General features: G+C 42.0%; 1 protein-coding gene across 2 annotated transcripts; it reads left to right on the top strand.

Moving 5' to 3' along the window:
- Positions 1 to 4,788: 4,788 nt before the first annotated feature.
- On the top strand, positions 4,789 to 26,145 carry YBX1 (Y-box binding protein 1). Of its 2 annotated transcripts, XM_032361636.1 has the most exons (8): positions 4,789 to 5,107; positions 5,805 to 5,868; positions 16,738 to 16,771; positions 19,524 to 19,613; positions 19,909 to 20,211; positions 20,482 to 20,564; positions 24,725 to 24,990; positions 25,759 to 26,145. In XM_032361636.1, the coding sequence occupies exons 1-7, from the start codon at positions 4,942 to 4,944 to the stop codon at positions 24,957 to 24,959; spliced, it is 975 nt and encodes a 324-aa protein (XP_032217527.1). In that variant the 5' UTR covers positions 4,789 to 4,941; the 3' UTR covers positions 24,960 to 24,990; positions 25,759 to 26,145. The 2 variants fall into 2 exon arrangements, with proteins under 2 accessions (XP_032217527.1, XP_032217528.1); XM_032361637.1 differs by lacking the exon at positions 19,524 to 19,613.
- The last annotated feature ends 247 nt before the right edge of the window (positions 26,146 to 26,392 follow it).

Below are 26,392 nucleotides of genomic sequence, written 5' to 3'. Positions count from 1 at the left end.
TATGTGTTGTTTTTAAATAGTTGTAATGATAGCCTGTCTCCTCACGCCTTAGCTTCAGCTAGAAGGACTGGGTCTCACCAGAGGCTAGCATGGACCAGAGCCAAATCATCACTGTGGTTAGGTGATGCCTCAGATTTGCAAGCAATTGTAGTAGTCCCCTCTTGGGCTCCAGCTGACTGGGCAAAGAAGGCAAAGCCCCAGGGCTATAAGCACAATTTATTCCAAGGATGTCCCCAATATGTTCAATGTGGTTGGTTCTAGAGCCTTTGAGGAAAGAGTCACTAACTTGGGATATTTTGGGATCAGAGACCATTTGGTAGAATGTCTCAATCACAGTGAAGTGAGAATAATTTACTCAAAAATCTTGGTTTCAATCTGGGGTCGTTTTTTAAACAGTAGAGGTTTTGAGAAGTTCTCATCCCCTTTCAGAGCCTCAGTCTTCTCATCTGTAAAGTGGGAATAATAATGCCTATCTACTTCATAGCATTGTTGAAAAGGTCAAATAAGCAAATGGATATGACGGTAACTGGTAAACAGTAACATGCCTTGGAAAATGCTTATCTTGAAAGGACATAACCCAATATTGAAAGATCCCACTGAGCATTACGTTCAAGAGGTAAAGAGAGTTCCATGGTGTTCCTTTCATGAGGCCATTTCTATGCCGTTCCTATTTTTTTTCTCTTGGCTCCTGGGCAGGGATGACTTATAACTCCAGGCAGTGGCAGAGGTAGCACAGAATTCTGTGACAGAAGAGAACCTGGTTAAAAGTGCCATTTCAGGAGCGCCTGTGTGGTTCAGTGGGTTAAGCCTCTGCCTTCGGCTCAGGTCACGATCTCGGGGTCCTGGGATCGAGCCCCGCGTTGGGCTTTCTGCCTACTTGTGATCTCTCTCTGTGTCAAATAAATAAATAAAATTTTTTTAAAAGTGCCATTTCAGTGTTTTGAGGTACAGGGAGCTGGTGAAATATACAAGGGTTCTACACAATATAGATATCTGCAACTCTCTCTAGCTAAGTAAACAGGGTTGAGGGACAAAGTGAAGAAAAAACTGACCGTGGAGGGGAGATCTTTAACTAGACAAGGTGGAACTATAGAGAGAGAGTAGGGAGAACGAGCAGCTCAGATCCTGGACTGACATTCTTATGATGGGCCATTCAGTTGAATTCAATTACACTTGGCACCTGCATTCTCGGCCAGTCTCTGTCCTGGGCACAGGAGCTGCAAGATGAGTAGGATTGGGTGTGTGACGGGAGATGGGTGCATTTCAGTTCAGCATGGTATTAGAATGTGAGCGCTTATGATGGCAGGAAATTCGGTTGTGTTGTTTTGTTTTCTGTTTTGCTTTGTTGCTATGTCCCCCAGCACCTAGAAAAGGTAAGTATCTAGTACCTAGTACATGTTCAAGAAATAATTGTTGCATGAATGGTATGCTGGGGTGGGGGGAAGGGTAGCATGAAAGGAATTGGTAATATTTGAGTTAAGTATTGACAGATTGGGGGCTTTCTAGGAAAAGGAACTCTGCTCTTGGGCCAGAGTCTGTTAGAGATGGACGACAAGGTGAACATTAGTTTGCAAAGGAGATTCATGGAATGAACCTTGCCTTTCAAATCACTTAAGGGTAGCCCTGGAGTTGTCTAAACTGTGCTCACCACACTGGGGAGGGTGGCAGGGGCTAGCAAAACGAGGGGAGAGCTGCCACCTTGGCACAGGGGTTGAATTTTGACAACTACTTATCCTCTAGTGCTTCCGTGCCATCTCTGCAGCAGTATGGAGGCGGCTACAAGGAAACTAGTTTCTTAAATAACTCATCTTTATGCTCAGTGAGCATGAAGAGCGAGCTTAATGAAATAATCCGGTAAGTAAGTAATGATACTTTAAAGTAACATTTTAAAGATTTTTATTTATTTTATTTGACAGCTCACAAGTAGGCAGAGAGGCAGTTGGGGGCAGGGGCCGGGGCGGGGGTGGGGGGGGTGGGGTGGCGGGAGGCAAGCTCCCTGCTGAGCAGAGAGTGGGGCTCAAACCTAGGATCCTGAGATCATGACCTGAGCTGAAGGCAGAGGCTTAACCCACTGAACCACCCCTTAAGGGGCCCCTTAAGTAACATTTTAAAGACAAATGTTACAGAATTGTTATTTCTGTTTGGGAAGCCATCCCTTCAAAGCAGTTACATAGGGAAGATTGCTTATTTACTCACAGAGATGCTGCTCCCACTGTTCTACATTTCTTTGTAACTCCACCTTGGGAAAAATGCCTCAAACCCATAGGGCACACTTTTAAATGTCTCCAGTGTTGGCAGACCTGCCTTTTGAGGAAACATTTTCTTTTCAATGGTCAAAAGTTACCTGGAGCTGGAACACATGAATAGCAGTTCTAGAATCCGCCTATTCTGTCCATATGCATTATTGCTGCAAGCCTTTTTCACTGGGTGTTACTGGCGCAGTTGCCCAGACCACCTCTCTGGTGCCAGTACCTTCTCCTGTCCATTCTCTATACCATGTTATTCACAAAACAAAATTATTATCGTACCATGTGTTGGGTACCAGTCCAGATGCTTCAGGAACTCAGTCTGAGGAGAGGAAGATTTAAGTAATGCAACACACTGTGTTAGGATAGGAGGGTCTCCTAACACAGTAACATCTGAGGCAAGACCCAAAGGATGAAAAGTTAAGCAGGAAAAAGAGAAGGGAGAACGGGAGAGTTATATGTAGAGGGAATAGTATGTGATAGCTCAAAGGAAGCAATGGCTAAAAGATCACCTGGAAGGTTGAACGAGGAATGTGAAACAAGTGTCAGAGGTTAAGTTTGGAGAAGTCCTACATGGTCCTGTAAACCCACAGTAAGGAATTTGGACAAACCTAAGACTGTCATGATCAGAGAGATGTTTTCAGAAGAACACTCTGAATGTTGTGGTGGAGAACATTAAAGAAAGAGAGAGTGGCTAGGAGCCCACAGCAGTGCTCTAAAATGAAGGGTCAGCAAAATATGGTTGGCAGGTCAGATCACACACCCTGTATTTCAGTGGCTCATAAGCTAGGAATAGAATGTTTTTCTAAATGTTTAAATAGTTGAAATAAAAGAATATTTTGTGATATGTAAAAGTATGAAATTCTAATTTTAGTGTCCACAAATAAAGTTTGTTTGGAACACGGGTGCACTTGTTTATTGATTGTCTGGCTGCTTTCAGTCTCTGAGATTGAGCAGTTGAGACACAATCATCTGGCCTGCAAAGCTTAAAATATTTGCTATCTGGCCCTTAGAGAAAAAGTTTGCCTACTCCTGCTGTAAGGAATAGATGATTGCTTATACCAGTGTCATGGCAGTAGGAATGAGAGACCTTGGTTTGGTATTTAGAGATTTTTAGGACTGATTCAGGGAAGCCTTTAGGAGGTGGAATGGACAGCCTAGATGATACTGCACTGGCCTACTGTCTCCCAACTTCCATTTTGTCCCTCTACAACCCCTTCTCGACTCTAGACATTATTTAAAAAAAAAAAAAAAAAAAAATCTTGCCACTCCCTACTTCCAGTTCTAAAATTACCCTTCTCACTGTTGCCCTTAGGATAATTTCAAATAAAATGTTCCTAATATGAACCTGCCTACCTCTATAACCGGAGATCTTCATTCTAGTCTTAACTACTTTACTTCTATTAGCACTCTGTCTTCTTGCCTTTAGGCTTTTGCATAAACCTCCTAGTGCCTGGAGTCAGCAGCACTCCACCTTCTTCCCACCTCCACTCCCCAAATGCTTTTGTGCTTTTGCAAAGCTGGAGTGTTTGGAGTTTGAGGTATTTAAATTTCTGCCTTCATCCCTAGACTGAATTTAGGCAGAAACTGAGTCTCGAACTAGTGCATCCCAGTCGACAGCAGACACTTACTGAAGAACGAATGAAAGTGAAGGACTTGGGGTACATCAGGTGGCAGCCTCAGTTACAAATCGTTTGGGAGATCAGGATTGTAACTCCTATTTCACATGGCTGTTGTACGGATAAAGCGCAAGGAAAATGCCCAGCTTGCTCAATAAACGTGAACTGAAATTAAATCTGATTTGTGGCCAGAGAAAGACGTGGATACTTAACAAGACAGTTCTATGCCTGGTAAGAAGGTTCAGAAAGCAGGTCCCCGTGGCGTACACCACCGCCCTTCCCTAAATATGCTGATCAGGGGCGGTCTGACGGACGGCGTGGTCCCTCCAAGGTGACTGCTCCGCCAAAACGGACGCTCTTTGAATGCATACGTTTAAGTCAGTTCTAGACACCCTCGCTGTACGGAGAGTAAATGACCATTGTAGAAAATACGGTTCTATCTGCAGTGACGGTCTGAGGTCACAAGGACCACGTTTAAAGCAGAGGGAGAGAGGAAGGCCTTCCCTCGACACGAGGCTAGGTGTCGTCCGGTTCCCTTCCAAGCCCCGGGGTCAGACCAGGTAATCCGGTCAGGCGTTTGACGGTCCCCTTCCTTCGGCCAGGATCTAACCCTGGACTGGGGGCCCTCCCGCCCGCGTTGCAGCCTCGTGAAAGTCACGTTCACTCTGCCCGTCCTCTCGGGTACTCTATGGTTCTCGTGGTGACTCTACTCTAATTCTAGTTCCGGTCTCTATGGCGGCGGCGGAGGCAGGAACGGTTGTAGGTCGGCCGAATTAGCCGCCCAAGAGCCAATGAGAGTGGAGGAGTGATAAAGTATTAGCCAATAGGGTCCAAGAGTTGGGGTCAGGTGGTGAGATTGACAGCAGTGCTGGCCAGTGAACGATGCTTGGGGCGGGTCGATCGCAGGGCTTATCCCGCCCGTCCCGCCATTCTCGCTAGTTCGATCGGTAGCGGGAGCGGAGAGCGGACCCCAGAGAGCCCTGAGCAGCCCCACCGCCGCCGCCGGCCTAGTTACCATCACACCCCGGGAGGAGCCGTAGCTGCCGCAGCCGGCCCCAGTCACCATCACCGCAACCATGAGCAGCGAGGCCGAGACCCAGCAGCCGCCCGCCGCCCCCCCCGCCGCCCCCGCCCTCAGCGCTGCCGACACCAAGCCCGGCACCACGGGCAGCGGCGCAGGGAGCGGCGGCCCGGGCGGCCTCACATCGGCGGCGCCTGCCGGCGGGGACAAGAAGGTCATCGGTGAGGGCTGGACGGGGACGGGGGTGGGGCCGTAGGGAAGTCCGGCGGCGGAACCGTTACCCGAAGCGTGGCGAGCCGGCGGGCGCGCGGCTGGCGGGGACCGACTCGGCGGCGCGCGGCCGCCCCTCCCCCAACCCCCCCCCCCACCGCCACTCGCGCCCTCGCGGACGCCGGCCCGCCCCGGTCCGCGTGCCCGGCTGGCGCGCGCGCGCGTCGCCTCCCGCGCCCCCTGCGGACCCCGCGCGGTCGCGCGCCCCTCCCCCCGAGCGGCCGCGCGCCGCCGACCGCGTGTGCGGCGGGGTCCCTCCCCTCCCCGGCGGCCGCGTGCGCTCGGGCCCGCACGCCGTTGTTCCGTCCTCTCAGCCCGCTCCCTTCCGCGTGTACCCTGAGGGCGCGGCGCGCCGCCTACGCAGGCCCGAGTGGGCCGGGCGCTTCCCCTTCCCTCACGTGCTCTCCGCCCCGCAGCCGCGCCCGCCCGCCGGCTCCGCGCCCCGGGCCTGCCCGCGGGCCTCCGCCGCTCCGAGCCCACCCACGTGTGCTGTGGGGCCAGCGCGCGGCCTCGGAGGAGAAAGACTGTCAGGTGGTCGCGGGCCTCGGCGGAGCGCGTGCGGGGCCGGGTGCCCAAGCGTGGCGGGTCTAAGAAAGGGCGTCTGGTAATCGTGGGGGTTTTGTGTTTTTGTGTTTTTTTTCCCTCCAGCAACGAAGGTTTTGGGAACAGTAAAATGGTTCAATGTAAGAAACGGATATGGTTTCATCAACAGGTGAGATGACCGCCATCGTAGTCTCCGTCCTACCTTTTGCATGCTCTGCTCCGTAGGTAGGCTGTGTGTGGACGAGGAAGGGTGTAAGCATGTGTAGCTTGTTACTTCTTGGCAGTGAGTCTGTTTTCCTCGAAGATTGAAGAGATTAGGAATTTAGACATGGTCTTTGTTTTACAGCTAAATATTAATTTAAAATCCGTTTCAGAGGCTTCTTAGGTGAGGAGCAATTTAAAAGGCAAGTGCAGTGAGTGAGCCAACTCTTAACAGAGCAAATTGAGGAAACTGAGGTCTAGTGTAATTCTCTTAACTATGTTTATTCTTGTCAACCCTTTTATAACTTTATGAAATTGATAGTAAAGAACGTGATGTGAGCACTGATCAGTAGATATAGGTTATTTCTAATGTCTTAACCTTTGGAGGTAACAAGATTTGACAGTGCAAGATTTGTCATCTTGACTGTTAAGTTTATATGGTCTTTGTTTAATGTTTTCAGTGTGTGTTGTCTTGAATGCTTTGGATAAATTTCACTTTAGGACTACAGTAGTTTCTGTTATGTTCCTGTAGTAGCATCTGAAAAAAACAGCCTCTTTTCCTTTCTCAGTTTTTATTTCTCATACTCTTGGGGCTCCATCTTTAGGATTAATCTTCAGACTCGTTTGTAGCAATAGTGACGGTAATGTGCAGTTTTACATACTGTACTCTTCATGGTCTCCCTTGTGAGCCGGGCATCATTTTCAAGATGGCTGCCAAGCAAGGCTACTAGTGCAGTTGCATATGGATGTAGAGCATCGAGTGTGCTCATAGCATATTAGCCTTACAGGTAGGATAGTGTCATCTCAGCATTTTATTACATCCTTAATCTAGAAGGCATTAAACAACCAGATGTTTTAAAGAAGATCTAAGAGTAAGAAATAATACTGCATGCGTGTGAAATGGACGCTACTGCAAGAAACCGAAGCGGGCAAGATCAAGCTTAAAGATAGACCTAATTGGCTGGTGAAAAACCTTTCATTACTCAACCCTAAAGTATTGTCGAAATGTTCAAAGCAGAAGAGATTTTAAGCGTTTGATGGCCTGTTTTCCAAGGTTGCAGTTGTGAGGAAACAGTTACGTTTCTTCCAAAATCTTTGGGAATTTCTACTCTTAACACTGCTTTTGTGACAGGCCAAGGCTACATTTTTCATCAGTTTTTTAGTAATGGGTTACTAGAGATGAAGGAAGGGAATGCATGGCTCCTTATATTTGACTACCACTTAGTTGATCTCTCAATGTTAGGATTTCAGTTTGTATTTCCCCTCTTACTCTGACTCTTCTTACCGTGCTAAGCCTTAAACCAATAGTTTCCAAATTAAAGTGGGCTTATTGTTCCTGGAGTTTGTTAAAAAATACAAATTCCTCAGTTCTTTCTTTCCAGCCTGGATTCTTTGGGTCTGGGGTACATTTTTAACAAGAATTCCAGGTGATTATGTTTGGTGGGCCATCCTTGAAACACTGCCATTAACCCATTACCTAATGTAATGCTCATGTACACATTAGAAGGGACTGTAATTTGCAGCCTTTTCCGTGGTTAGATTGTAGTTTGTGTGTGCTTTAGATGTTGTACCATGTGCCTTATGTTTTCCTGCATTTTTTTGTTAAAGAGACAGAGGTTATGATTTTTGAAGTGAACAGTTGATAATCCAATATAAAACATGTACTCTAAAATATTTTATGAGATGCCACTCCTTGAATATCTCCTTTCCAACTTGGAATCAATCCTGTTGGTGGTCCTTCAGGGCACATTAAATATAGATAGACTTTTGATCATCCTTTGTTTGGACTATCCTAACCTCAGCTATTTTGTCAAGTTAACTGGTTTAAATGTGCTTTGTGTTTCTAAATTGGTTATTGTAGTGATTCTAAGACTTTAGAGTCACTGTAAAATGTGACAGCAATTAAGTCTAGTAGAGGTTTGCCTTGATTAAGGGAAAATACAGGTCTTAAAAAACTGTAGTTTGGTACCAGTTTCCAGGTTGGTTAGGTATGTAGGGACTTGGCTCTTGGTCGGGTTTTGGGAGGAAGCAGAAACATGCTGCTTCTGTAGAAAGGAGAGGATGTAGTGTTTGAGATTATTGCTGTGACTATAATTTTAACCTTGACGTTCTGTGAATTTCATTCTGGTTCTTAAGAGTTTTGTAATGAAAATAGAAGATAATTTTTATATAAACTTTGATTTTAAAGAAATGTGTTTTCATTGCAATTATTTTGATCTAAATGACTACCTGTGAAAGTAATGTTGTATTCTTATCAAAATTTTTTTTTATAGGGTTTTCTCCTGGAGGTTTTCCTGGGTAAAAGGTGCTAAATAAAAGTGTTGAGCTTTAGAACATCAAACATTTTAGCTGCTTTTTTTTTTTTTTTTAGATTAACAGAATCTAAGAATTCTGAAAAATTTATGGTTAGTCCTTAAGTATGCTGTGTCTTGGAAACAGTGGTTGCATTACGTGATTAGAGGCATTTATTAACCTCCTGTCCCCATTTCATATTATGAAAAGCTTCACTCAAAACTGTTGAAGGTGTCATTAGATAGATGCTACAGGGGTCAGTGGTTTCAGGGTTTGGTTCTCTGCTTTTTAAATCTGGAAACCCAATTTTGTCTTTTGCTTCCTGTTGTTGAGGATTAATCCGTGCTCATGAAATTTGAAAAGTTGACATGAATCAGTAACAGTTTTAAAAGTTTTTCATTGGGATGTGCGTCTTTCATAGTGACCACAATAGGAATACTTCTCTGTTCTCCAGAGTACTTAAAAATGCTTAATCAATCATTCCAGAGTTTGGGGGTGGGCAAGGAATTCGGAACAGAGAGAATCCAATAGGTAAGAGGACATAAATTGGTGACCTACTAGCTGAATCTACCTTCAGATGTTCTGTTTGGATAACACAGTCTCTGGGAAAGAACTGGAATGAGTTGGTGATACTTAAAATTGGGGAGATAATCTCCAAAATAATCAGATTACTATCTTTCTAAGATCTGAGTTTTAGCTTTGGGACCTGAAGTCCCATGTAAATAAGATGGGCTGGCCATGAGTATTATTGACACCTTTAAATGGGGTGTACATTCTCTTTACCACAATATGTCAGGTTTGGTTTTCTCCTGTATTGACTTCCCTTCCTGCCTGGCCTCTGTGCATTTGAGTTTATTATTCTAGGAAGAGGTATAATAAACTAAGCCAAGGAAGGGTTTAGCTATCTTCAGGAAAAATACTTAAGTCATGGCTGTTAGGTTTAGTCTCTCTTTTGGGGATTCCCTGTGTATACAACTGATGAAGGTGACTTCCTTCACACAGTGGTGACACACAGAAAAGTGGCTAATGTTTTTCAAGCACTTACACCATACCTTACTATAAATGCTTTACATGAACTAAACCATTTAATCTCAAAATACTTGAGGAGTCAGTATTCTGAGGCACAGAGAAGTTGAGTAACTTGCCTGTGAAGCATGGAAAGTAGTAGGGCTAGGATTTGAACTCATTTTCTGCCTTTGGAGTTTGTTCACTAACAGCTATTAATACTGTTCCTGAAAATTGGCCCTGGTTCTCTTCAATTTGGCTGGTGTCCGCAGTTACAGATTATTTCTTAGGTTGGCTATTCTTAGCCATCAAAAGATTATGCCTAAATGAGACCTAGCAGTCACTGGAGCTCCTCTGTGTGCTGGCTTAGTTTCCCAGATTTGAAAAAATTTGCTTTTTTGCACTGCCTGTTATGTGCAGTTAGGTAGTGCTGTAACAGAGTTTAGTGTGGATTGGCTTTACAATTAAAAAGGATTTCCTTAATATAGCTAATACTAGGATGCAGTGGAGGAATTAAAGGAGAGAGCCTTTGACCCTTATATTACTTGTGAGTCTTTAAGGGTTGTTTAAATAAGACTATATGACTGACATGGCCTAAAATATTTACTCCCTGGTTCTTTGTTCTAAAAATTTGTAGACCTGTGGGAGAGTGATTACCAAGTCTCCTGGACTGTTAAAATCAGACTGAATTTGATGACAAATGGTAAGGGTATATCTATATCATAGAAGGTGTGGATAATTTGTAACATAATTGACTACATGCTGTGGCACTAGGGAAGACTTGGTGGGTGCTGTTAAGGAAGGATGGGTGGGTGGAAGCATAAAAAAAAATGATACCTAAGTAGTCCCCAAATCATGGTGTATCGTTTTGGGTAGGGGGTGTTTTTGTTTTAATCTCAGAGCTAAGGCTCTTCAGAAGGTGACTTCTATATAAGGCACTTCAGGATTGATTTGTGTGCTGTGATTTTTAAGCTGGCCAGAAGTCATCCTTATTCACCAAGTTACTGATAGATAAAAGCTTTTCCATCTTGAAATCTAGAGTAGAGAATGAGCTTACTTCTGTTTACCAAGTATTGGGACTGTTGTTGCTGGATTTTCCACCCTTCAGTCTTAGCCCTTGGAAACATTTACAATCCAGCTCACTGAGGCAAAATGATACAAAATAGTGGGACTGCTGGCCCATAAGAAGTGTTTAATAGAAAACCAATAAAAAGAGAGGTAGGGTTTATTATCTTATGGCCATCTGCAGAAGTTGGAAATTGGTGTCCAGATGCTTTGGGTTACGGAGCATATATGGATGCTAAATCCTAGAGGTTTTTATGACTTAGAGTTAATAATTTGTGCACTTGGGCAATTTAAGCTGTTGAAAGGGCTTGGTGTGGTATTCTGCAACAAGATAATAGGATAAAAGTATTTAGTTATGGATAGGTGAGCTTATATGTTAGGTTTCATTTATCACAATGCTGTGGTTTCACGAAAGATTTCCTAAAATTCTAGGACATTTTGAGACACTTTTTAATCTGTATAAATTTAGTAGTGTAACAGTTTAGTGCTGGCTGCATGTTTTTACCTTCATTGTGCTACATTGGGAGCTTTTAAGAGACTTCTATTTGTAAATCCCAGCAGAATTTCTTTTTTCTTTAGCATTTTCCAAACTTAAAATGGTAACCCCTTTTTTTCTTCAGCCTCTCGCTATCTGTGATTCCCTTTTCCTTGAAGTCCATACTGTGGCCTCATTTGCTGAATAAGGACAATATTACTAGTCAGGTGAGAAAACCTGAGAGGAAGAGTGTTTATGAAAAATTTTCAGTGCAAATAATGCACTTAACAACAAGAGGAGTAGTAGAATCCAGCAAAAAGCGTACACCTGAGTGCAGGAGGACTGTGCTGTATGGAGTAACACTTTTGGGATATTGTCGGCCTGTGCTGTCCAGTACAGTAACCATTAGACTTGTAGGAAAATGTGGTTCTTGCATCTGAGAAACAGAATTTTTTTTTTTAAACTTGAATTTTAAACTGATACCCAATTTAGTGTTTGTTTTGAGCCACTTTCTTATGAACAGCTTGCGTTTGTGAACCTACTTTTCAGAAGTGTAAAATATAGAGCAGATTATGAAGGCCCAGTATGAAAAAAGAAATGTAAAATACTGCAGTTTTTTATATTGATTTTTATACATGTTTAAGTGGTAAAACTAATTTTACCTGCTTTTACTTTTTTTATTGTGGCTACTGGAAAATAAACATAGATACAGATTTCTGCATGCTGTCCCAAAGTACTGCATTCCTGTGAGTCCTCTCATGAAAGTGAAGTGGCATCAAGTGAACTTTCAGATAACAGGGCAAACCTGTATTGAGCTTGCATTTTATTTCTTTCCGACAGCAGTACTAGGCACTGGGCTGCCAGTAAAATAATGTCTCAACTGGCAGCAGTACGGATGGGCTTGGGTTTGATTACAGTATGGTCTTTAGGTAAGTGTTATTTTACCCCATTGTCCGAACAAGGCGACTTGCCCCAAATCAGAGAGCCCCGATTCGAACCTTGGCTCCAGTGTTTATAGTAAGGAATGCTGAACCACACTGCTCTATATGTACACTGCCTGCTCTTCTCTCCTTTTCCTCCTCTCTGATCAGTAAGAGTTAACATACTATGATATATGGAAAACAGTATTGGGTAATTCAGCTGCTGCGTTGGATCAAAGGTGGTGGCCTTCTAGGTTGAAATACTTGAAGATAGGCCATGTGTTAACTTTTATTACTGGTGCTTAGCACAGTGCCTAGTTAGTTAGCTGCTTTTTTTCTGCCTTTTTTTTTTTTTTAAGATTTTATTTATTTATTTGACAGAGATCACAAGTAGGCAGAGAGAGTGAGAGGGAAGCAGGCTCCCTGCTGAGCAGAGATCCCGATGAGGGACTCTATCCCAGGACCCTGAGATCATGACCTGAGCCAAAGGCAGCAGCTTAACCCACTGAGCCATTCAGGTGCCCCAGTTAGTTAGCTGCTTTTTAAGATTTATTTGTTTTTGGAGGGGAGGGGGACAGGGAGAAGGGAGAGAGAATCCTAAGCAGACTTCTTGCTAAGCACAGAGCCCAACAGGGGACTGCATCTCATGACCCTGAGATCACAACCCAAGCCAGAACCAGGAATTGGACACATAACCAACCGACTGTGCCACCCCAGACACCCCTAGTGAGCTAGCTTATTACTGTACTGGTCTGCCCTGTCCATAATTTTCCACCCTCAGCAAAGTAAGGTAAAGTTAGAAGGATGTCTCTTGGTTCTCAGCATATACCAGAGAAGATATGAATGCCTGCCTGCCTTTTAAAGATTTTATTTATTTATTTGACAGAGATCACAAGTAGGCAGAGAGAAAGAGGAGGAAACAGGCTCCCCACTGAGCAGAGAGCCCGATGTGGGGCTCGATCCCAGGACCCTGAGATCATGACCTGAGCCGAAGGCAGAGGCTTAACCCACTTAGCCACCCAGGCGTCTCTCTTCTTATTACATTAATAATGGCGGGTGTTGGTTGTATTTAAAGTTTTTTTTTTGTTTGTTTTGTTTTTTTTTAAAGATTTTGTTTGAGAGACCACACAGAGGGAAGGGAGAAGCAGACTCCCCAGTGGGCAGAAAGCCCCACATGGGACTCAATCTCAGGACCCTGGGATAATGTCCTAAGGTGAAGACAGATATTTAACCAACTTAGCCACCCTGTGCCCTGGTCAGCTTATTTTAATTACTGCTTTTTCCTCTTCCGTGAGATTTCTAGTAGCCGTGAGCATGTATCTTGCTCCAGTATCACTACAGTAAGGAGTCCACAAACTTACCACTCAGCGACTGTTTTTATATGGCTTATGAGCCCAAAGTGGTGGTTACATTTGGGGGAGGAGATACATAGCAGAACCTTGGTCTAACGGAATAGCAGGTGAGAATGTAGAGGTGCTTGTTATTTATTGTTGTCCTCTAAAAAATAGACCATCATGCTGTAAGCTGCCTATGGAGCTAAAAATGTAAAGATTTCCAGACTGGTCCTTTTTGAGTTCTTAACATAGTAAAGATCAGGGCCCATAGAGTCAAATTTTACCACTGAGCAGATGAACTCACACTTCATTTTCCTAATTTGTAGAATGGATTAATGATAGTGTCTACCTCAGGAATGTGAGAGTTGAATGGTATGTATAGTTAAGACATTTGGAACAATACCTGGAACTTAAGTCCTCAGGAAGGTAAGCTGTTGTATCTAATTTTTCCCATTTTGCAGATGAGATAGCTGTCCAAGGTTGCACAGCTATTAAGAGTGGAATGAGTACTAAAAATAGGGTTTTCTTTTGGTAGTTACCTTGAATTTCTGCATAGTCACTAAAGTTGTAACTAGATAGATCTAATGCATCCAGACTATAGTGTTCTATCTAGGCTAAAACTGCATTTTTCTGAGTTGTCAAATTTTCTTCTAAAATCCGTGTATGCTTTGGCCATATATATAGGGTTTATTGTCAGCAGAGTGAGTGAGTGCTGTTGTCTGGCACATAAGAGTGAACCTTTTCTTGGTTTCTACATGTCTTTATACCTGCAAAACAACTTCCTTCGGCTGTCTTTCAGAGGATGCATTGTGTGTCTTGCCTACCTTGTACTGTTTTATTTGTTTTTTTGCTTTTTTTAAGATTTTATTTATTTATTTGACAGAGATCACAAGTAGGCAAAGAGGCAGGTAGAGAGAGAGAGGAGGAAGCAGGCTCCCTGCTGAGCAGAGAGCCTGATGCCGCGCTCCATCCCAGGACCCTGAGATCATGGCTTGAGCCGAAGGCAGAGGCTTAACCCGCTGAGCCACCCAGGCGCTCCCTCGTACTGTTCTTAAGAAGACTGTTCTAGGGGCGCCTGGGTGGCTCAGTGGGTTAAGCCGCTGCCTTCGGCTCAGGTCATGATCTCAGAGTCCTGGGATCGAGTCCCACATTGGGCTCTCTGCTCAGCAGGGAGCCTGCTTCCTCCTCTCTCTCTGCCTGCCTCTCTGCCTACTTGTGATCTCTGTCAAATAAATAAATAAAATCTTTATAAAAAAAAAAGAAGAAGAAGATTGTTCTAGGGGGGCGTGGGTGACTCAGTTGGGCATCCTCCCTGGGCTCAGGTTGTGATCCCAGGGTCCTGGGTTGGAGCCCCACATCAGGCTTCCTGCTTGGCAAGGAGCCTGCTTCTACCTCTCCACCTATTTGTGTTCTCGCACTCTCTCAAATAAATAATAATCTTAAAAAGAAAAAAAGATTGTTCTAATTACTAGATAAGTTGTTCATAAATTTTCTAATTCCTTTTATTACCACCTTGAAGTAAAATCTGTAGATAACTACTTGCCTTTTTTTTTTTTTTTTTTTTTTTTTTTAAGGTTTTATTTATTTGACAGTCAGATCAGAAGCAGGGGAAAGTGGCAGGCAGACGGAAAGGGAGAAGTAGGCTTTCCACTGATGGGGGAGCCTGATGTGGAACTCCATCCTAGGACCCCAGGATCATGACCTTAGCTGAAAGCAGACGCACATCTGACTGAGCCATCCAGGCACCCATTTTTTTATTGTATAGCGTATTCTAAATGTACATAGCTATTTGCAACTATATCAGAATACATGAATAGTGCTACCACAGAGACCAACTGTTAAATTATGTGTTGGCTACCCAGATAAAAAGTGGCATTATCATTAAATGAAAATTTCTATGGAAGTTGCATTTTTAGTAAATTTAATGTATGTTAAAACTGTAAAATACTAGATTCAAAACCCAAGTTATAATAAATGTACTTACATGAAAGTCCACTAGGATATCAAATAATTCTTTACCTCGTCCTCCAGCAAGCCTGATACCCTTCACCCCAGTTATGGCAAATTGTGCCCGTCTTTGGAACAATTAAATGGCCGATGGTGGTCAACACTGCCCCTGTTGAGAGTTCCTTTTCTAGACTTAGCCTACATTTCCTACTCACCAGACTCACCTACTTTCCTACCTCCTCCTACTCACCAACCAGGAGAAGGGTGCACTTCTCCTTAGGGCCCCAGGGTTTGGAATTCAGTCCCAGTGTTGGAGATGAGAACTTAATAGTAATGGCTATGGAACTTTGTGGGATGCCTGTAGACCTATTTGACAAGCATTGTGGCAACCATTTATTCCATGGGTTTTCTAGTATTTAACTAGCTAGTAAAGGTCAGTTTTTAATTAGTTGCCTTGAGTAGCTTAAAATTCTGTTCCATAAGTGAAATGTCCTCATGTTACGATAGTCCAAGCTGTGTGGGTTCTTTGGTGCATTTCTTCCTCCACAGTTCAACAAGGAGCCAGCAGTCAGTAAGCCAGTCAGTCTAGTTCATTGCAACCTTTGCTCCTTTTGTCATTAAAGAACTCTTATTGAGCCCATTCTCTTTCTGACCTACTGGACAAAATGAAGAGGGTTTGGGAGGTCAGTAAAGGTCTGAAAAATGGTTTCTCCTGTGGTTTTTGCTTATATAATATAATCTTAATCCTAGTGTCCCAGCTAAAATAAGTTCGTTCTCCCATTTCCCCCTCACTTCCTAAATCCATGTATCCATATGGTTTTCCCCATTTTTACCACAAGAGAGAGATCCTCAAATACATTCTCTCACACATAAGCCCCATAATTTAGGCTTCTATCAGTCCTTGTCTGGGCTTCTAGGCTATTCTTTAGAACTAATTGGGCTCCTTTTGTATATGAAATTTCCCTAGTAGCCACTAAATTTTAACATCTGATGATGCTACGCCATATTCATCTACTCAGAGGCCTTTGGTGCCTCCCCTACCTACATATTGTTTAGCCCCTATTCTTTACCCTCCCCCACCCACAGCCATATTCCTCATGCTCCAGCCAGTTTGAACTCCGCTTGCATTGAATTTGTTAGTTGCTGCTTTACCCAGATCCTTGACTTCTTTTCTGTCTACCTCTGGAACGTCTTTCTCATTTTCCAGTAAACTTCTTTAAGACTTAAGGCACATGTTCCCTCCTTTAACACTACTTTTAAAGTCCTAAAGGAGATATTTCAACCATATTTCTTTAGCAGTTTGACCAGATATTTAATGATTGCTGTGAAATGGTGTCCGATACGAAGTGAAGGGGTTGTGTGTGCTTGTAGAAGTTGTCTCATTCGTCCTCGCCACCTTAGTTCTCCAGTACAGTGCTTGTTGCCACAGGAATGGAGTTAAGAGTGGTGTATGCTAGAAAGTTGTTAATATTTGGTAGGATAATAAGGAGTGATAGTTGCTAGTCGTTTAAACCCTCTTAATAGCCTTAATGGCTTGGTAGGTCACACTTAGACTTTTTTTAATCCTTCTGCAGATAGTGAGGTTACAACTGTTGGCAACTGCTTAGTCTCAAAAAAAAAAGAAAGAAACAAAAATTAGGTTTCTGCTTTAAATTTCTTGGGGGCTTGTTGGCAGGCAGAAAGTCTCTAACAATCGGGAAAAGAGGGGGGAATGCACAAAGAACCGTGGTTATTCTTAACCTTTGGCAACATGAAATGTATTTCATTTATGACTTGTTCAACTTGGTTCTGTCTTGCAGGAATGACACCAAGGAAGATGTATTTGTACACCAGGTGAGTGCTCGTGTGAATGTTTCCAGTCCTAGTTTTAAGGGTTGTGAGAAGAAAGAAAGGGGTGGATGTTCCTTAACTATTGTTCCTTGCAAAAAGGTTATTATATCCAACCACCAAACAATTTAGCTCCCACAGGAAGAGTGGGAGCATGCTTAGATGTATACGTTGAAACATTATATTGGCTGTTTACTTAATTAAAATAGGTGTTTCAGATGGGTATTTTGTTAATAGCTGTAGCTTTTTTAAATGAGGAAAGGTGCTCAACTCAGACTAAATTTTTGAAACCCAATTTCAAAGGAAGAAAAAAATCTCTCCATTAACCTAAACTTGAACTGATTTTGCTATATATACACAGAAACTTTGGTGGGGTTGTTTTCAAACACTGTCACGTTTTAACCTCTATCATAAGGACAAATCACAGTGATCATGGGGAAAATAGGACTAAACTGCAAAACCTGTCAATTTGGAGTGAACACTATAACACCAACAGAGTTAGCCTAGGTCCTTCTGTTTATTCTAAAGCACTTTGGATGGCAATTGTCTTTGAGAATTTTGGTTGGCTTGGAAAATTGTGACAAAGTTGGTAATTATGTATTAAAATTATTTACATTGGCTTTAGTGTTTTAAGAGAAAAAACTAATGGGATTAGGTGCCATATGCTGAACTTTCACAAGTACATGTAAGAAAAATATTTTGGAAAGTGATCATTAAGCATTACTTTTATTAAAGTAAGCCACTGCCAAGTAAACACTAGTATCTCAAACTTCAGTATCTCATGGGCTCCTCACAGGTGTACACCGGTAGGAAGAACACAGCTGTGTATGTGTATGTGTGCACTGCAGTTTTTTCGCCAAGACTGTTGAAATATTGTTACTGTGTATTGAAAATCAATCCTAAGAACTTTTTAACCACTTTTTTTTACTTTCTATTCAGACACCAAAAGATACAGTTTTCACACTCACACTGTTACTCAGGCAGGTGTGAGCTTGGATTGGCAGCATGTTTTTTTTTTAAGAAGGGCTATCTGAAGTTGGTGCTTTGTTGCTTTCTGAGGTACAGCATTCAGTGGCAATCAAGGGAGCCAGATCAATTTCTAGTATGTCCAAAACCTTATCGAAAATCTCAGGGTCAAATATGTAGTTTTGGAAACATTTTAATTGTAAACATATGGGCACCTGGCTGGCTCAGTAGGAAGAGTGTGAGACCCCTGATCTCGGGGTCATTGATTTAAGCCCCATATTGGGTATATAGATTACTTTTTTTTTAAAATGAACTTTAAAAAAAAAAAAAAAAAAGGACTGCTCGGTGTTACTTTTAAAACAAATGATTTATAAAATTGAATGCCAACTCCTTTGTGTTCCTTACTTCTGCATATTCAAAGGAATATGCACATTTAGGAACAAGAGACAGCAAGGCTGGTCAGTCTTGTTACTTGTCAGCAGCACAAAAGGGTTTGGGGAGATTGGGGGTGTTCTGGAGTTGCTGACCAAAGTAAGCTTTGCAATTGTAATTATCCATACTTCTGCTATCCCCTATGACTGCAGGTAATTGAGAGTTGGCTATATATGGAAGGTATGAAAACTTCGTGACAGTTTAGATGACAGATGAGATCAATTATTTGGCTGAACGCATGTCACCCACTTGGTACTGACCCACAGGTGTCACCAATATGCTTTCCTCTTTATTTTGGAAGTGGTTCAACGTTTAGTTGTTTCTTGGGACTTTGGATGCTCAGGTCTTAGTGTATCAAGGAGACTGCAGTTCTGGGCAACTTAGCTTAATTGGCTTCAGCTTTGTTGGTTGTCCTGCCTCCTATGGAATGGAAATGCATGAGTGATCCTGTAATGGATACCGCTGTGATGTAGTAGAACGAACATGGGATTTGGAGTCCCAAGACCTGGATTTAGAAAAGTCCATACTGTGCCACTTAAGCTGTGTGACCTTGGGCAAGTCACCTAACCTTTAAAAGCCTGTTTATTTGTAAAAACGGAGTAATAATACCTCACATTTGTCAAAATGAGATTGATTAGGTAATGCATGAAGGAACTTTACTGTATTAAACTCAAATGTGAGGGGTTATTCTTCCCTTTTTACTTAGTTGTAGCAGTCTAGAGAACAAGTAACAATGTGAGATTTATTGTATGCTGAGGAGGTAATAACTGACTATATCCCATGTGGTCAGATAATGTAAAGAGTGGCGCATGGTCAATACATGTGAATTGCATTTCCATTGAAGTATTATCACAGACCAGTTGGAAGGGATTTTGGTTGACATTTGTAATTGAGTTTGATATGGTTAACACAGGGACAAAGTTGGTTTGGTCAACTTTGAAGCATGCAAAACTAAACTCGCCTGTCATCTAAACTGGCCCTGTGTGGGGCTAGCTTCTACTATTAAGTGCAGTCTTTGGGGGATAGATGGATATCCTCATTTTGTATAAAGCTACATATGATGCTTTTGCAAAAGGCATTTTTAAAAAAATACATATTGTTGTGTCTTGAGTGTTAAATTACTTGTTTTAGTTTGGAAATAGTGGTAAAATGCTGGGGCCTTGTAAGATTAGAGCATTTTGGTTGAGGTTGGGGGTAGCATTGGTCCCTGTTTTCCTAAATTTATTGACGGTTTGGTCTTACTTAAAGCTAATTTTAAGTGTATATCCAAGCTAAAATAATATTGACTCTGGTACATTTTTGAATGAAAAAGCACATTATTCTCCCCTGTTAATCTATTTTTGGAATGTGATATTACTAGACTGCCATAAAGAAGAATAACCCCAGGAAGTACCTTCGCAGTGTAGGAGATGGAGAGACTGTGGAGTTTGATGTTGTTGAAGGAGAAAAGGTGAGGATGCTTTTTGTGTAAAGGTTTGACTTCAGTATGGAAATATTTTGGAGATCTCATCCGTTAGGATGGTGGCTCTAATGTGGATGGCTGGGTCAGGTGACCACATGAACACAGGTGCATCAAGCCTAATGTGCTGCAGTTAGAGGGCAATCTCTTCAGAACAGTGAGGAGCTGATGTTTAATCATTTCTATGCACCCCCGGCCACATAGACCCTTTTTTATTTGTTTTGTGTAAATTTTGGTAAGTGTACTTAATTCTGTTGTCACTGTCAATATATGATGGCTTTTGTAGGGTGCGGAGGCAGCAAATGTGACAGGCCCTGGTGGAGTTCCAGTGCAAGGCAGTAAATATGCAGCAGACCGTAACCATTATAGACGCTATCCACGTCGCAGGGGTCCTCCACGCAATTACCAGCAAAATTACCAGAATAGTGAGAGTGGGGAAAAGAACGAGGGATCGGAAAGTGCTCCCGAAGGCCAGGCCCAACAGCGCCGGCCCTACCGCAGGCGACGGTTCCCACCTTACTACATGAGGAGACCCTATGGGCGTCGACCACAGTATTCCAACCCTCCTGTGCAGGGAGAAGTGATGGAAGTAAGTGTTCAGTTTTCACCAAAAAGTAAAAGAAACAGCATGTGATAACTTGACATAAGACTGCATTTTAAGCATTTTCTGGGTGTCTCCCTTATGTTGGAGTAATTAATCTTAATGGGAAGCATTTTTTTAATTTCTAGTAGATTAATTTATAATTATAGTTACTAGATGATTGATTTATTTATTTTAAACTCCTGTATGCAGACTTTGGATTTGTCTGATTGGGTTTTTACTCTGTTACTGTTTCAGTCAGCTTGATTGTCTTTTCAGGGTGCTGACAACCAGGGTGCAGGAGAACAAGGTAGACCAGTGAGACAGAATATGTATCGGGGTTATAGACCACGATTCCGCAGGTATGGTTTGTATTAAATTTCTCAAGCATATGTTAGGACTCAGCAGCATCCACCTTCTCCTGCAGTCTTTTGGAGTCATCTTATTTGTTAACACTTAACATTTTCTTTTGTCAGATGCCAAAGAGGTGAACCTGAAGTCAGTTATCTTTGAGAATGTGTTCTTTACTGGCACTGGTTAAAAACAGCTTGTGTAGATGAGGTCTACTTTATATTCAGTTGTGGGTTCCCTCCCCCCCTGAAATGAGGTTATGGAATTTCAGTTTTTCTGTCCTTGAACAGGTAAGAGAATAGTTCAACCTGTGTTGTATGTTTAAGACCTACTTCATGGGGAGGGAGAAAGGTAAAGGTAAGCATTGCCTTTAAAGCATTAGTAGTATGTGAACTACACCTTAATCATGAATGAAGACTCCACAGTGTTACCTCTGAGATGGCATACTTTTCCATTAATCACTTATCAGTTTAGGTTTTTTGTCACCCTTAAGTTGCAAAATGAAATCACTCCAATAAAGTACATAGTAACTGGAGAAGAGTTCCATGAGCCAGATGTGTTTACTGTATAAACACATGATATATTTGAGGCAATCAGTGTACCCAGTCTGTCCCAGTGGGTGGATAGAATGGTGTTAACAGCTGTTTCTTTTAAGGGTCTTTTCGTTAAAGCATTGAGTCTCCACATGTGATCCTTAAAACTAATGGGTTGGATAGTTAAGGCAATACAGTAATAATTCTTAACTGATCACTTATGTAACAGCTTTAACTGTACATACCCAAATAAGTTTGAAGAAATTCCTTACTGTAAAATTATTCATAATACAATATAGATTGTATACATTGTGACTCTGTAGGAAAGGTTTCCAGACAGGGACACACACCCACATACACAGACCCATACCCAGGTTTAAAATACTTCAAGGAAGGTGGAGCACTGACGCTTTAGGAACTAGGAACCCAGCTGAGGTTGCACTACATATCAGTATATGTGCGTTGAGAGTTTTGCAGTAGCTAGTGTCCATAATTTATTCTTTTCTTATTTCTAGAGATGTGTGTTGTGTCCTGAGTTTTTATTTCATGAAAATGGCCTGGAGTTCTAGCTCTGCTTCATTAAAATCTCCACCAGGAGATTGTGTTAGCCTTGTGCTTGATGTTGGAGAGCAGTAGGTTTTCCCTGTTGAGTGGGGAAGATTATTTTGATGCTGACTGATAAGCTTTGTTGATCCTGAACTGAACTATTATTCAAACTAGTTTTAAACCTAGACAGAGATACCTTGTTAAAACATTGCAAATAATATAACAGTATCGTTTTTTACAGTGTTCATTGTTTTTAGAATTGGTCTAAAGTGGGCTCTCATGGCAGTCTATACATTACATCCATGGGTACCAACGGCAGAAAGTTTGCCTTTTTGTTACACTATAAAGCTGCTTAAATTTTTTGCCTAGCTTCATTGATGTCTTTAAAAGGTAGCATGTGAGTTTTTGTTGTTGAGTGCTTCAGTTTTGTTGTTTGCCTTTTAAATTAGACATACTGGTCTCATTTGAATGGATAGACAAGTTGATAGTGTTGGTTACAAAGTATAAGGAAGGAGTGGTGTTAAGAAAGTATTTTTGTTTGAGAAATTGGGCATATTCTTAGGCTGGGAAATGGCAGCAGAAGATGGTTTGTAGAAAGCAGCTGCTTAGAATTGCCTGTAGATAGTATAGGATTTTGTCCATAAGTGAGTGGTGGACCCTTTGCTAAGACCTGGGTGTTTTGTGTGTAAGGAGCCAAAGCAAGTGGGCACTGGAGTGCTAGTGGAGTCAGAGACAGAGAGGTAAGAGGTATGGGGAATTTTGGACAAAGAATGTGAAGTTATCTCTAGAAGAGAAACGAGGGAAAATCAAATAATAGAGTAATGGTTACAGGGTCCACCCAGCATGCTTGTATTTTGCAGCCATTTTTGAGCAGCAGGCTCAGATTGAGCAGAGTTGAATTAGTCCAGCATTTATTGATCCAAATGTAGATCCTAATTGGTCATAATTAATGGTGGGCTTTATAATTGGGTAGGAAGGGAGAAAAATATTAAGGAAGAATGGGAGATAGAGTAAGTGATAGGAATGCTGGATTGTAAATCCTAATGGAAATAAATAATGGGAGAAAAAGAAGGAATTAAACTTAGGAGAACAGGAAAAGGAGTGTTTGGAGAGTGAAGTCCTTAAAATTGGGAGAACCCAGATAGGAAACAGCTGGATAGGAGGTAGAGTTTAAATGCCCAGGTTATTTGGGGTTGTCAGAATAACTAAAACAGGAAAAGCATAGTAAATGGAACATAGCCTAACATAAGATTTGAAAAGCTCAGAGTTTTGGAAAGAAATGGGGAAAATTGACTTAGAAGCTAAAGTGATTGGATAAAGCAGCTGCATGTGAAGGCTTCAGGGGAGAGCTGGCAGTTTTGCCAAAGACTGTCTGTGAGGTTCCAAAACTAGGGAAAAGGGTCTCAGGAAAAAGGGAGGGGAATTAGTTGGAGCCCATGATGACCAGTAGGTATAAAACACACACTTACAGGGCTGCCTGAGTGGCTCAGTTGTTAAGCCTCTGCCTTCAGCTCAGGTCATGATCTCAGGGTCCTGGGATCAAGTCCCACGTTGAGCTCTCTGCTCAGAGGAGAACCTGCTCCTCTCTCTCTCTCTCTCTCTCTCTCTCTGCCTAGTTGTGATCTCTGTCAAATAAATAAATCTTTTTTTAAAAAAAAAAAACCCCGCTACAATCTTGATGTTTCTGGGGTGCTGTGATTATGGATGGAGGAAAGGCCAAGAAAACCGCTTTCTGACATTTATAGTCACCAGCAAAAGCAATTCTAATCTTTTCCTTGGTGTTAGAAATCTTGATACGATACTTTTTTGGTCCTGATATCTTTAATTTCAGGCTATTAAATATAATATTGCTAGAATGTAAATTTGAACTTTTTTCTAAGTGTACGCCTCTGGATTTTAATATTCACAGTTACGCAACAATTACCACACTTTTTCTAATTACAGACTTTTTCACTCCTTCCCCCCCCACCCCCAGCCAGAAAAATACCCTTGTGTCCATTAACAGTCTCTCATTTCCCTGTACCCCAAGCCCCTGGCTGCTACCAGTCTACGTTTTCATGGATAAGTCAGGGTCCACCACATGGATGTGCTGTTTTGTTGAAGATCTTCATTAGTCAGCTAATGGGCACTTGGGAATGCTTGTACATTTTTGTTACTGGTAATCACGAAATGGATACTTTGTGGGTATATAGACCTGTGAGTGTAATTGCTGGGTCATATAGTGAGTGACTCTTAACATTTTGAGGAATTGCCAGGCTGGTTTCCAAAAGCTGCTGTACTGTGATTATATTCCCACCAGCAACATATATGAGGCCTCCAATTTCTCCACATCCTTACTGGCGCTGGTGCTTTTCTGATCTTTTGATTGTGGCCATCTTGGGAGGGTATGAAGTGGCCTCTTTGTTTTGAATTGGATTTCTTTAATGACTGATGGTTGCTGTATGTTTTGATGTATATAGAGCATCTTTTCTTTTTGATATCCTGCTTTTTTTAGCAAGTGCTGTAAAGGATTAGTAGCACTTGGTTCCAAACCTTGCTATCATGGAGCCCCTTTAAAATGACATCATAGTGTCTGGTGTTATGCCACTTCCAGTCATTTCATGATGAATTTTGTAATAGGTTATATACTGTAAGTTTGCTAGTCTGTTAAAACCGGTTTTAAGGGGCGCCTGGGTGGCTCAGTGGTTTGGGCTGCTGCCTTCGGCTCGGGTCATGATCTCAGGGTCCTGGGATCGAGCCCCGCATCGGGCTCCCTGCTCCGCAGGAAGCCTGCTTCCCTCTCTCTCTCTCTCTCTCTCTCTCTGCCTGCCTCTCTGCCTACTTGTGATCTCTGTCTGTCAAATAAATAAATAAAATCTTTTAAAAAAAAAAAAAAAAAACCGGTTTTAAATACACATCCTCTAATTTACACTTCAAATCCTTGCATAGACATCCCATCCAGTTTGTAAAATGGGAAGCAAGTTTGTGCTTTTTGGTTTTTTGGTAAACAGGCCAGATGTGATATTTAGTTGACTTGACCCAGTGAGAACACCGGTGGGTGGGTTAAAGAATGAAGGTTTTATCATTGCAACTTTGCACAATGTTCATTCCAGGGGTCCTCCTCGCCAAAGACAACCTAGAGAAGATGGCAATGAGGAAGATAAGGAAAATCAAGGAGATGAGACCCAGGGTCAGCAGCCACCTCAACGTCGGTACCGCCGCAACTTCAATTACCGACGCAGACGCCCAGAAAACCCTAAACCACAAGATGGCAAAGAGACAAAAGCAGCCGATCCACCAGCTGAGAATTCGTCCGCTCCCGAGGCTGAGCAGGGCGGGGCTGAGTAAATGCCGGCTTACCATCTCTACCATCATCCGGGTAAGTAGGCATAGGAGGCCTTCTGGCCTCTGAGCAGTCATGGGTGGTGGTCATTCATGCAAGAGAAAAATCCCGGTTCATCAGGTAAGATGAGCCAATGTTCTTTAGGATGTCTTTCAGCCATAGTCCTTTTCAAATTACCTAAGTATCCAGTTTGGGTAATGGCAAGTATCAGGGCCATACTTGGCCTATCTAAATCTCGAGTATTTGAGCCTTTATCAACTGTTCTGAATGGAATCTGTGATTCAGTAGTAAGCTGAGTTACGTCTTGCTATATAACTACCCTAAGAAGTATGATGATTATGCTGTGTTTATTTTTAAAAAGAGGTGGGGATAGCTTACTAGAATAACCTGCGTGGTGATGAGCAGTATAGTCTCTTTGGGGAAAGTGGCAGGTTTGACATTATATCAGGTCTAAAGTTAAGGGATTCCTTTACGTTCAGTTTTTTACTTGTTTCTGAGAAGCATGTAATTGTCTCTGTTTGGCTCTGGAATTGTCATTTCTAGCCAGTGATACTTTTGTTTTTTTCCCTTCTATTATATTCTGGGTGGCAAAAGGTCATGCAGAACTGACAGTAGCCTTTCTTGTCACAGAGCATTGTTCACCCCTGTTGGATCAGTGTCTTGGGATAAAGAAATAGATTTGTGAATGCCTTCCCTACTTAGCTAATGTAATCTGGAGCAATTTGGTGTATACTAAAAGAACATTGTAGTCAATTGTGCAAGATAATCTTAAATTTAATTTTTTGTTTTGTTTTTGTTTTACAGTTTAGTCATCCAACACGAAGAAATGAAGATGAAATTCCAGCAATAAGAAATGAACAAAAGATTGGAGCTGAAGACCTTAAGTGCTTGCTTTTTGCCCATTGACCAGATAAATAGAACTATCTGCATTATCTATGCAGCATGGGGTTTTTATTATTTTTACCTAAAGACGTCTCTTTTTGGTAATGACAAACGTGTTTTTTAAGAAAAAAAAAAAAAGCCTGGTTTTTCTCAATACACCTTTAAAGGTTTTTAAATTGTTTCATATCTGGTCAAGTTGAGATTTTTAAGAACCTCATTTTTAATTTGTAATAAAAGTTTACAACTTGATTTTTTCAAAAAAGTCAACAAACGGCAAGCACCCGTTAATAAAGGTCTTAAATAATTGTCTTTGTGTATATTTTTGTCTTGTCTTAATTTTAGTTTGTTAAGTCCTTAGTTGGCCATAGGACCCTTAGCTTAAACCTAGCTGCAAATAGATGGTACTCACCGGATTAGTCGGAAATTAACTTAAAATGTGTAATTTTTCAAGTGACATACCTGTTGGCTCGTACTAAACATCAGAAAACATTTACTAGGATGATTTGGCCATTTTCTTTTTTGTAAGTTGTTTTTGCTGAGGGACAGTGGCAAAGGG

This window comes from Mustela erminea, chromosome 10 (assembly GCF_009829155.1).
Source record: "Mustela erminea isolate mMusErm1 chromosome 10, mMusErm1.Pri, whole genome shotgun sequence".
Taxonomy (NCBI): Eukaryota; Metazoa; Chordata; class Mammalia; order Carnivora; family Mustelidae; genus Mustela; species Mustela erminea.
The sequence above is the reverse complement of the archived record's forward strand: the minus strand, read 5'-3'. Positions and strand labels throughout refer to the sequence as shown.